This window comes from Cotesia glomerata, linkage group LG3, assembly GCF_020080835.1.
Source record: "Cotesia glomerata isolate CgM1 linkage group LG3, MPM_Cglom_v2.3, whole genome shotgun sequence".
Taxonomy (NCBI): Eukaryota; Metazoa; Arthropoda; class Insecta; order Hymenoptera; family Braconidae; genus Cotesia; species Cotesia glomerata.
In genome coordinates this window covers 17000915-17014148 of record NC_058160.1, presented here as the reverse complement: position 1 = coordinate 17014148, position 13234 = coordinate 17000915, and the positions used below count along the sequence as shown (strand labels likewise).

At 29.2% G+C, this 13234-nt stretch overlaps 1 protein-coding gene across 2 annotated transcripts in view; it reads left to right on the top strand.

Moving 5' to 3' along the window:
* LOC123260421 (glutamate receptor-interacting protein 2) overlaps window positions 1-12916 on the top strand; it is a 106070-nt gene extending 93154 nt beyond the window's left edge. Inside the window, exons 4-6 of one of the 2 annotated variants that reach the window (XM_044721514.1) lie at window positions 9047-9256; window positions 9335-9438; window positions 12539-12916. In XM_044721514.1, the coding sequence (XP_044577449.1) occupies window positions 9047-9256; window positions 9335-9438; window positions 12539-12567 (343 nt within the window). In that variant the 3' untranslated portion in view covers window positions 12568-12916. Of the gene's footprint in view, window positions 1-9046; window positions 9257-9334; window positions 10513-12538 lie in introns of those variants that run through there. The other variant, XM_044721512.1, reaches the window with a different exon arrangement.
* The last annotated feature ends 318 nt before the right edge of the window (window positions 12917-13234 follow it).

Genomic DNA, 13234 nt, shown 5'->3' with positions numbered 1-13234 from the left:
TATAATTATACAAAATTCTATATAATGTCTGCCCTGATTAAAATTATTGATTGAATAAAATTGAATTGGATATGATTTCAATTATTTTCAACAAGTTGTATTTCACGATTGATTCAGCTCAGGCAAAAATGAATTTTTCCGAATAGATAAATAGTTTAAAGATTTTAAACCTTTTTAAGTATAAAAAAAAATTAAGAAAAATTCAAATATTTAATTGTGTTCAATGGATTTGAATAGATAAATAGTTCATGAATTTGGATATAATGCGGAATTAAAAAAAAATAGAGAAAAATAAATGATTTTAAATTGTTCTCAATTGTTATCAATGAATAAATAAGCCTTTATATCCGGTTGTACTGTAAATATAAAATTATTGAAATTTATTTGTATTTCTGAATACTTTTGAATTGTTTTCTGTGAATAAATGCAAACATACATCTGATCACACTGTGAATAAAAATTTATTGAAATGTACTCGTAATTTTGAATACTTTTCAATTATTTTCTATGAATAAATAAGACTTTATATCTGGTTTATTTTAAATAAAATTATTGAATTTCCTTCGCAATTTCCAATGGCTTCGAATAATTTTTAACAGATAATTAATATTTGATATTCGGTCGTACAGTGAATAAAAAATTATTCACATTCATTCGTGATTTTGAAAACTTTCCAATTTTTTTTTATAAATAAATACAACGTGATATGCATTCGTACTGTAAATATAAAATAATTGAAATTTATTTGTATTTTTGAATACTTTTGAATTGTTTTCTGTGAATAAATGCAAACATACATCTGATCACACTGTGAATAAAAATTTATTGAAATGTACTCGTAATTTTGAATACTTTTCAATTATTTTCTATGAATAAATAAGACTTTATATCTGGTTACTTTTTAAATAAAAAATTATTGAATTTCCTTCGCAATTTCCAATGGCTTCGAATAATTTTTAACAGATAATTAATATTTGATATTCGGTCGTACAGTGAATAAAAAATTATTCACATTCATTCGTGATTTTGAAAACTTTCCAATTTTTTTTTATAAATAAATACAACGTGATATGCATTCGTACTGTAAATATAAAATAATTGAAATTTATTTGTATTTTTGAATACTTTTGAATTGTTTTCTATTAATAAATGCAACTTTACATCCGATCATGCTATGAATAAAAATTTATTGAAATTTACTTGTAATTTTGAAAACTTACCAATCATTATTTATAAATAAATAAAACTTAAAATCTGATTACTTCTTGAAAAAAAATTTTTGAATTTCATTTGCGATTTCCTATGCCTTCGAATAATTTTTAATAGATAATTAATATTCGATATCCGGTCGTACAGTGAATAAAAAATTACTCACATTTATTTGTGATTTTGAATACTTTTCAATTGTTTTCTATAACTAAATCGAATTTAATATCTGATTGCTTTTTAAATGAAAAATTATTGAATTTCATTCGCAATTTCGAATGTTTTTCAATTTCTTTTTACAAATAATTAACACTTGATATCCGATTACTCTTTGAATAAAAAATTATTAATATTCATTTATAATTTTTAATAATTTCCAATTTTTTTCTATCAGTAAATAAAACTTAATGTCGAAATTTTATTTTCTCTATCTTACCATCAATTTATCATATTGAAATTAGTTTAAGAAGAAGAATTTTTTCTAGTCTTATAGTATCTAAATAATGCTAGTCGTCAGGAACTACGGGGAATTGCACTACTGTCAATTAGTTTATATTTCTTATTTATTCTTTATGTGTTTAATTACATAAATAATACAAGACTAAAATAAAAAATCTTACAGTAATTATCACTTAACTTTACTTGATTATTTTACATTTATATACAGTGAAACATTCCTTAATAGCAAATTGAAAATGAACTTTTTTTTTTTACTGTACTTCAAAATCATTTGGCTGTATGGTTAAATAGTTTAAATTGTTTTCTTTGTGAGTTAGGGCCTTAATAGACATATATATCATCTTTTTTTGTATGACGGTTACAGGTAATTTCACTTTTTCAGGTTTACGGTTCCAAATTCTCCATAGATGGTCACATCCTTCCACTTTTTCGGTTTCTAAAAATAAGAATTTTCATCCATGCTAAATTATTCTCCGATAAAAATCGAATAATTTGAGCCATTCTTCCAGTCTGTCAACCGAATAAATGAATTATTCGTTTTCTTGGCTTGAGTATACAGCTGACCATGATACATTCTCTCTTTGTATAGGCATCGATTATAATAAGAAACAGAGCTTTTCGGAGCTTCTCCAATTACGTCATCTAACAATATCGCGCCATTTACTGACCGTACTGACCTTGATATCTTCTCTCGTTTGGTATCCATAATATTAGTACAAAATTGCCGACATGTTTCGTTACATTCATCGTGTAGTATTATTTGAAAGTTATTGTTACGTAATGTCCTATTTGCCATTTGATTTATTGGACCATTTGGACCAGTAACTTTTTGTTTCAAATTGTAAATATTGTTTTCAAATGCATACGTCGATGTTGCCCATGATGGACCATTTTTCCGTACACTCTGTACCATATGCAATAAAGAATGAACATTAAATGTCATAAATTTAGCCCCATAAAAGTTTTGGCAATCATATACAAATTGGAGTAGATTCATTTCACATCTTAGCAAATCATCTTCAGTTATGTTCACTGAGAGAAGTGTTAAGATACTTGAGACGAATAATTTGTATGAGTCGAGTAAATCTTGCCGTAATATTCCGCTTAATACGGGGATGCTATAAAACAATAACCAAGAACGCCATTCTGTTGCTTTCCATGATTGTTTTTTGATCAATATTCGTGGAGTTCGATGAATCTCGTTAGTTGGCTTGATATTCGTTAACCGAGCATTAATTAATTTTCTTTGGTCCGGTGATAAAAATTTTTTGCTCCACTTGTTCCAGAGTTGACGCTCCACACCTAGTAGCACTCCATGCATGTAATCGTGAGGATATCCCCAAACACAATCAAACTCCGGAAGTGAAGACAGAATACTAGAACCTTTAATACCATGAACTGTGTATTTTTCGTTTTTTTTTGTTTTTCGGAGCTTCTGAATGTCTTTTTTGTGCTTTTCTACGTCCTTTAGATAGCTGTTATGATCTCGATCCTTTGGAATATCAGCTGTTAATGGATATTTCATCACCTTCGAAGTCGTTGTTCCACGCTGATAGCACCAACTACAGCCGAAGAATCCGTTAAATTGCAGTCTGTTTTGCAACACAGGCCGAGCTACTGAATCCACAGGAAAAGCAAAAATTTTCACAAAGTAGGTTTTAATACTTCCGCTTTTAGAAATAATTTGTAAACCTTTGGCTGTCAGCTTTTGAATTTGCTTTATAAATGTATCCAAATACAAATTCATGAAATCAGCTTTTGGTTCAATCGATGTGTACCATAATCCAGCTAAAAGCATATATTTATGGCGGAGCTTTTGAGGGATTTCGTTAATAATGCATTGAATTGGCCAAAAGCTATGTTTTCCGCTTTTAAATAGAGGGGCACCATCGAGGTTTACATTTAATGTTAACACAGTATTGTTTTCTTGATTTTTTGTCTGAATAAATTCATCATTCGAATACCGTTCACTATCATAAATTATTGACAATTATGAAGACAAAGGCAGTTCTGACAATGAAAAAGAAGATGGTAAAACCGAAGATGAAGAAGAGCATGATCAAATAAAAGATGTTACTAAGAATCAAAATAAATATCGACTTTTGCGATACCAGCTGGGAGCGAGAGTGATGAATTATCAGAATGATTTTTTATTATTGAATTATTTATGTTTAGCTACAACTAATTTATTTTTATTCTTTGAATTTATTTCATTTTTAAAATTAAAACTATTGAATGTTTGTGCATCATTATAACCTTAATATTAATTTATGTATCACAGAAAGTTATTAATATAACTTGAAATTTACAATCTATTCCAATGTATTGAAATTATTCAAAGAACCCTCATTTTATGACTTATTTATTAATTGTGGAAAATAGAAAACAATTCAATATCTTAAATTTGTTTAGATTCGCTTGAAATTTTCATATCGTAAATTAAAAAATTTATTTCTTTGTCGGAAGAAATAAAAAATAATTCGAAGTTTTGAATCTGTCCAAATTTGTTTGAATTATTCGTACAATAGTAAATTGAAAAATTTATTTATTTATTGGAAGAAATAGAAAATAATTTGAAGTTTTGAACTCGTTTAGATTATTCATAAAATCTTAAATTGAATAATCCATTTATTTGTTGGGAAAATTAGAAAACAATACAATCAATCGAATTTCTTTAAAATCGATTGAATAATTCACAAAATCACAAATTAAATAATATATTAATTTGTTGGAAGAAATAGAAAACAATTCAACTTTTCGAGTTTGTTTAAATTTGTTTGAATTAGTCATAAAATCGTAAATTCAATAATCCGTTTATTTGTTGGGAAAAATAGAAAACAATACAATCAATCGAATTTCTTTAAATTCGATTGAATAATTCATAAAATCACAAATTAAAAATATATTAACTTGTTGGAAGAAATAGAAAACAATTCAATTCTTCGAGTTTTTTTTAATTTGTTTGAATTATTCATAAAATCGTGGAACTGAAAATTCATATTCACTCAGTATTCAAAGTAATTGGAACCATAAAATTTTTATCATTTTTCAATAATTTTCAATTTTACTAGTAAATGTTGAGAAAGATTCAATTTTTTTTGGTTTGAATTGTTTTGAATATTTTTCAATTCGATGCTCGGAATTCAAAGCAATTGAAATTAAAGAAGTCTGAATTTTTTTGAATAGTTTCTTATTTGGCTTCTAATTATTGAAAAAAATTCAATTCTCGAATGTCTCAATTTCAGTCAATATTTTTCAATTTTATGTAAAAAATTAAAATCAATTCAAAATTTTTTCAATTGTTTTCAATCAATAATTTTAATCAGGGTGAGAAGAATTTTCCGAAAATTCACAAGTTTTCTCAATTTTTTCAAAATAGCTCAAACTATATTGGAATCACAGAAAATACAACTAATTGAGAGTTTGTAAAGAGTAAAATTCTCCACAGATACAATTTAAAACATTTTTCTACTTATTCATTAATTTAAAAAATAGAGTGCTTCAAAGCTGCACCAACGATACAGTTGACAACACGTTTGAGAAATCTAATGTAATTTTTTAATTATAAAATACTTTAATATAATCAGCGTTAAAGTTTTTTTTGGATAAATTTTTACTTATTTTGCAAAATGTTGAAAAAATCAATTGAAAAGGACTTTAATTGTTAATAAAATTTGACCAAAGTATCCCACTACGATCTGACTTACGTTATATGATCATGAGGGCAAAGTAGTTCCTAATAATTCGACCTGCTGTTATATACATAGTAAAATAAAAATCAACCCTTCTTTGTTAAATTTTCCAAATACTAGTTAACGTAAAAAATCATTCGAATAGCCCAAAAAAGATAGTCAATTTTACGTGGATTTACGCGATTAAATAGCATTACCTTTAATTGGAGTCGGGAGGTTCTTTCTAGATAGTTCAACAGAATATTATAAAATTCCAGAACAAACTGAATGACGATCCCCTAGCGGATTCCTGGTGACGGCCAAACTACGGTCAAACGACGGTGAATTCACCGTTAATTCACTTTACCGATGAAAGAAAGTCTATTTGCGGTCGAACAACCGTCGTTCAACGGTGAAAAATACGTGAAGTTGTGAAATGTTCTGACGGTGATTGCATGGTTCATACAATGAACATTCACAAGATTTTCTCCATTTTTTTCCCACTCAATAACTATGATTTTCCGACCCCTTGATTGTCTTCATACATAAATACAACGGTGAATGACTAGTAAAAATTCGGCGAATAAAGAGTATTTCGGTGGTAAATCCACGGTAGTCTGCGAGCGAATTTCAGGTCAAATGGCGGTAAAGAAGATAGTAACGGTAAAGAAGAAATTTTATACCAGCGATCTATTGATAAATTGCTGGGTGAAGTTTTATTTGTAAATGTAAAAAAATTTCATAAAATAATATATGAGGCTAATAAAATATAAATAAATAGTTAATAAAAATAATTTGAAAAAGGATTAAGTCACTATAATTTTTGATATTATAAAAAAAACACCTTTTATAAATTTTTGTGAAATTTCAGGATTTTTTTTATAAAATTTTAAATTTAACATAGCCTCATGAAATTAAAAAAAAATTTTTTTTTGATTAATAAAATTTAATGCATTTATTTTGGGTGATAAATTCACAGAATGATTTATTGTTTAGAATTCATGAAATAGAAATAATTATCAAAACTAAATTAAGTATCCGTAAAATAGATGGTGATTAAAATGCATCTTTAATGTACGTCTGAGATAGCATTACAGGAAAATCCCTTGACTGTCAATCAGATGATCCGAGTTCGATCCCCGATCTGGGCGAAGTGATTTTACATTGAATTTTTTTTTTTTTTTTTTATTATCGTATACGCGAACATTATACGAGCTTAATATCGATTATTCTGGGTGAATGCACCTATTTTCTTTCATCGGATTCCTACGATGACACGGTGAATCGACCGTAATGAGCTAGTTGTTTGTCAGTTACCCTGATAGCCACAGTTTCAGACCAACCAAATTGGTGTCAGATAGTTGCCACCAACTTAGCGACAACTTGCGGTCAACTTCCGAATTTGTAACTGTTGGCGTCAAGTTGGCTACAAGTTTCTGGGAAAAACAAGACCAATCTACTGCCGCAATATGTCGCCAAATTTCTCGAGAAACTTGTCGTCAACTTGATGCGAAAGAGTTTCGAAAGCAATTTTTGCCGACAACTTGGTGAACAACCCTGATAGCCACAGTTTCAGACCAACCAAGTTGGTGTCAGATAGTTGCCACCAACTTAGCGACAACTTGCGGTCAACTTCCGAATTTGTAACTGTTGGCGCCAAGTTGGCTACAAGTTTCTGAGAAAAAAGAGACCAATCTACTGCCGCAATATGTCGCCAAATTTCTTGAGAAACTTATCGTCAACTTGGTGTGAAAAAGTTTCAGAGCAACTTTTGTCGACAACTTGGTGAACAAGTTGACACCAACCGAGTTACTTTCCAAGAGTTGCCGCCAAGTTGGTGACAAGTTGCGGCAGTAGATTGACAGAAAGTTGCGGCCAACTTGGCTATCAGGGAACCGAGTTCATTTCCAAGACTTGCTGCCAACTTGGTGACAAGTTGCGGCAGTAAATCGACGGAAAGTTGCGACCGACTTGGCTATCAGGGTATATGCGGGTGAATTGATGGTCAAATGTCGGTCAAATCACCGTAAGTTTACCCGCAGAAAAAGGTATTTCTCGGATCTACAGTCGATAAATCAATCGTCAAAATTGTTCACAATGACACCTAATGTAAACCGTCAAATCACTTCATATAGACTAATGTTTGACCGTGAATTGACCATATTATAACCGTGGCGGTGAAACCGCTAGGGTCACTATTTGTTCATTAATTATAGGCAATTGAAAAAATGCTAATTGAGTAAATTCTTCTTCCGAGCTAATTGATTTTAGATTTTCGAGGTGCAGAAATGAATTGTAGAGCTTAAAAAAAAACAGTAATGTTTTTTTTTTAATTAGAAATTTTCAACAGTGCCCATCCACATGCCTCTTAATCTAAGCTTTATACATCAATGTAATACATTGTTTATTGATTTTCTTATTTGATCAGGAATCATAGCTATTTATTTGCAAGTTTTGACTAACGGCGAACTTCAAAGACTTTCATCTATTTTCAAGTATCCACGTCTGACCAATGGCACAAAAATTATAAACAATTCAAATTTCAGCCTAGTTTTATAAAGAAATGATTTAACTCTCGGGAAAATATTCGGATCGCCTTGAAATTTTAGCAGCTTACTCCTTACATAGGATGATTTATATATAATCATATAAAATTATATATAATTTTTTTCACCAGGGGATAATTACAATAAAAAATAAAGGTTAACCATAAATAATAGATAAAATCAACAATCAAAAATTAAAACTACTACTTCTGTGAAGCTCCATGAAATATTGAAGAATTTTATGGAATTTTAATAAAAACCTAGCCTATCTTGTGTTTCAATTCAAATAAAACAAATAATATCCTGCAGTTGTATCGTATAATGCGGACCAGTGGCAGCGCGCAGGACTGGCAACTAGAAGGACTCGAGTTCAAATCCCGTCGACACTCAGAATTTTTCATCAGATAACTGATCGCAAATATTCTGTGAGACCCAATTTCTACTTTTTTTTAATTTAAAAATTAAAAAAAAAAAATTTTTATAATTAAAAAAAAATATTAAATTTTTTTCATATAATTTTATATAATTTTACATAATTATATATAATTTTATATAATTATATATGGCCAAAACTCATACATGATTATATATAATGATTTATATAAAATTATTTATAATTTTTTTTCCCCGGGTAGTTTATTCATGGTAAAGATATGGTTTATTTGTGGTAAATAAATCATAGTTAACGACAATAATGAACTTTTAAAATTTATTGTAACATTAAAGTTAGCTGTCACTTGACCAATTTTTAATTTTATTTAACAAATAAATTAATTCTAATAAATTATTTTTTAAATATCTTATCTTTACCACGAATAAATGATATATTTCTGACAAATAATAAAATAATTCGAGTCAACAGTTATATTTACTTGTACCAAATGTATATTTTAGTTTTCATAAAGAAATATTTAAAAAAACGACTCAAATAAATTGATTTATTTGAGACAAATAATTCTTTCTTTCTGTGTGGTTTTTCATATTGTAATTTTGAAAAAAAAAAATTTTTTTATAAAGTTGAAACACCAATAAACAATGTGTAATGTATTATTTTATTAATTTCTATTATTATCCCTTCCAAAAATGGTTTTTTTTCTTAATGCGTTTTCAACGCCGCTGGGTGTGTGCACCTTAATCAAGTTAATTGTTGAAATCACTTTTCAGAGAACTTCATCTCAAAAAAGAAGAAATGCAGACGAAATATCCAGAAATCATTTATACTGTACGTGATAGCTTACCAATCCTTAATAATTCAATAGATTCATGGGAAGAACTCGAAAAAATATATTGTAACGTGCCCGAAATTAGAGACATGTGGAGTACACGTTCTGCAGACAATGTTCCGTTCGACTCACAAACAGAATCTTATTTAAGGTAAAAATTACTACAATATTCGTATAAATCTAATATTAATACCATTTCATTCCAATTTATAAAAGATTTTAATTGCAGCTTACAGAAAAATAACAAAGTCAACAATAAAGCATTGAAGATATTGTCTATTTCTCTTAAAAAAGATCTTATTTATGAAGATTTCGGATTTTCTGTATCAGATGGTTTGTATGAAAAGGGCATTTACATAAATCGTTTAAGACCAGGTGGACCATGTGATGGAGTTTTAAAACCTTATGATCGTATTATAAAAATTAATACAACGTGTACTGAAGATTATGACTGCTGTTTAGCTGTCCCATTAGTTGCTGCTACTGGCGATGAATTGAATCTCATTATCGCCAGATTGACATTTTCTGAAATTTTGTAGTGATTTTGATAGTAATGATGCTGATAAATTTAAATTTGAAAACTTGACATGAAGTTTATCTCAACACTGAAAGCAGAAAAAGGAAAAAATAATATTAAAGTCATGAGTGTCGCTTCAAATTTAAAACTTGAAAAATTGCACTTCTGCCGAAACTGTCGCGCTCGTTGTTGAATTTATAAGTAAAATGGGCAAAAATATTAAACCAAGCAATGGAATAATTTAAAAAATACTAAAAAATTAATAAAATTTGCTTATTGATCAGTAGTGATCGGTCGTTTTCAAAGCAAGAACAATTCAGAAGGGTAAAAAAAATTTAAGGCCATGTATATTAAGTATAATGGAAGAAATTCAGCATTATTAACCCTGTTTAAAATTTCCAATAGGATCCCATCAAAAGCGACAAAAGCCACTTAGAAACCCATAAATTTTATTGATTTCTAAGTGGCTTTTGTCGCTTTTGATGGGATCTTATTGGAGCTTTTCAACAGGGAAGTCAAATAGCCATGTAAACATAGCCACCACAGTTCAATTCCACCTCTAAACACGTCATATGCTCGTCATTTTTCTGTGGAGTACCACTGGTACTGAGTGAAAAATAATAAAATTTCACAAGTTGGTCAATTCGACATTTCCGACTTGATGAATTTATATATGTTGTGATATAACATGACTGAGTAGTTGATAAAATTTTGAAAAATTTATAAAATTATTTAAATAAAAATAAATCAACATTAAATCACATGTTGAGATTTAAAGATTTAAAACTTTTGCCCGAATTTTGTACATTTTTATCACCAGTGAGCGTGACAGTCTAGATGCACGATCCCCATAACATTTTTAAAATTCAAACTTTGAGTATTAATTTTCACAGCTTTCAATGAAATATTTACATTTTTCAATGTAATTCTTACAAAATCTATCATAATTACAATCTGAAGCTATAATTTTTCCAGTTTTTTATATGAAGCGCCACGTTACATTATATAATGTGATTTTTTCCGTGAAAGGATCTAATCTTTGCAATATTTTCTAAAATCCAAGAATATTAGAACAGATTCGATTAATTCTCAGATTAACTTTGATGACATTTTGTATCGTAGAAAATTTACTGAAATTTTAAACAACACTATTGCACGCCTCATAAGCGAAGCGGATGAGGTTGTGCTCTACACTCGCCTTACAAAAATCAAGCGATGTCTTTTGAATTAAAATTGTCTCTATTTTTTTTCTATCGCACTTGTAGAACAATATTTACACATCAATGTCATGGAAAAACACTAGTTTCAACAATTATGACATATTTAAAAGACATTTTGCTTTTTAAATAAACAAAAAAAATGTTTAAAAAAATTAGTCCGTGGATGTCCGTGTGTCAAATGTATGTATGGAAACTGGCATGGTCACGACAACTGCCGAAAAACTCAACTGATCAAGTCCATTTATTTTTTATACACTTCAATATTATCTAAAACTAAGTCCTTTCGAAGATTACGGTCGAATTAAATGTAGTTTATTCATTCAAAGCAATTAGCAATAAACTAAAAATTCACTAATCGTTTGTATATCTATATCTATGGGTCATTCCACCAAATAAGTACATTTTTAAGGGGCGACCCTCGCGGATTATGTTTAAAATTTGTGGAGGTGTTCTCTATAATAAGAAAAAAATTCCCTACAAGTTTCAGCCCTTAATATTCAGCGGTTCTGGAGTTATGATTTTTTTTAATTTTGAAGAAAAATTTTTTTGAACTTTTTTATTAATTTTTCTGATAAGGAAAACTTTTTTATTAAAATTCACGAAAAATCTTATCTTGTGGAAAAAATTCTCAGCTTTTGAATGAAAATATCCATTTTATCATAAACACATCAGAAGACCCTTTGAAATCCAATTAAAGTGGAAAAATTGATTTTTCTCGGTGTGCGGTGCAAGGTACATCCAATTTGACTTGTTTTTCTGAAAGATCAGAGTTTTTTACACAAAATATATGGTTTTCACGATGTACATATTTTTTGTTCAATCACAATTAAATTAAACGTTATATCCGCTAAGTGTTATACGATTATTCGGGATAGTAAAATAATTTTCTGTCAAATATTTAAAATTTCAAACTGCTCATTAAAAAATTGAGTTTATACGATGCAGATGGCGCTCACAACTACGATTCCATTTTCTTATTTAGGATGTAATTTTCCAAAATTTGCGAGAAATACTGATTGGATTATGGAAACTTAACCAATTTATAAAAATTTATTGAATAAATTGGTTTGTAATAATCCAACGGAATCGTGCTTCTTCAGAAGTTGTAATCGATATCCAAACAATGAAGAAATCATTAATTACTTTCATGCATCGTTTAAAGAATCTGATGTAAATGAAATCGAATTTAAAATGTGGACATCAACCGATCGATGTACCATTGTAAACGTTATTTCAGATTCCAATAACTTTATTGGTACCTTAGCGACGCAACTTGAGAAACTTTTAAAACATGATTTTATAGTGAAAATACAAAGTCGGTTTTTCTCTAATGCGAAATTAAATTTGAAGAGTGGCGAATTTGCAGTAGTTTTTGACTTTGCAGAAAACTATGCGTTTGTTGTGCAGGAAGCTGACCAAGGCTTTTATTGGAATAATGACAATAAGCTACTATATTTCCAATGGTGGTTTACTACAACGAAAATGATACTATTACGCATTTTAGCTTATTTGGTATCTCAGATTGCCTTAAGCATGACACAGCTTGGATTTATTTATTTCAAGAACAATCGATTTTTTTTTCAAGAGAAAAATTTGCTGTTATTGAAAGGATTTTTTACTTTTCAGATGGAGCACCTCGGTAATTTAAAAACAAAAAAACATTTACTGATTTATTTTATTATTATGCTGACTTTAGAATCATCGCTGAGTGGCATTTTTTTGTGACTGCTCATGGCAAAGGACCATGCGACGGGCTTGCAGGTTCAGTAAAACGACATACCCATACAAAGTTGCCGACGCTCAACAATTTCCGTTCATTGGCCAAGGCACGGCTACTAGTGCTCGACCAAGTATCGGCGTTTTGTATCGGCCTAGCCTCGGTAAACCATCGGCTTTAATGTTCGGCCAAGCATTGGCGATTTGTACTGGCCTAGTCTAGGTAAATCATCGGCTACCGCACGATATTTATTATAATATAATGGTATGTGATTTGATTATCAGCCATTTCTTGGCCGATGCTCTGGCTAATTCTTTATTACACTTGAAAACAATCAATACATACTAGTCATTACTATGTTGTATTATTGTTTTTAATTTTTTTTAATTTAACGTTTGACCAAATTATAAACTAATATGTACTAAAAATTAATAAATCAATTTTTAAAAAATATCTTAAGAGATTTTTTTAGGAGAAAACACCAATTTAAATTATTAACAATGTTTTTTTAACTTCCCGCTAAGAAAATCGAAGATTTTCAAAAATCGGGAAGTAATTGGTTTCACCTCGTTCTTCGAAAATCGAGTTTTTATCAGATCTCGACGTTTTGAGGTCCTACGAAGCTTCCCTGAATGTTTTCGCGATGATGTCCGTGTGTCTGTCTGTATGTATATG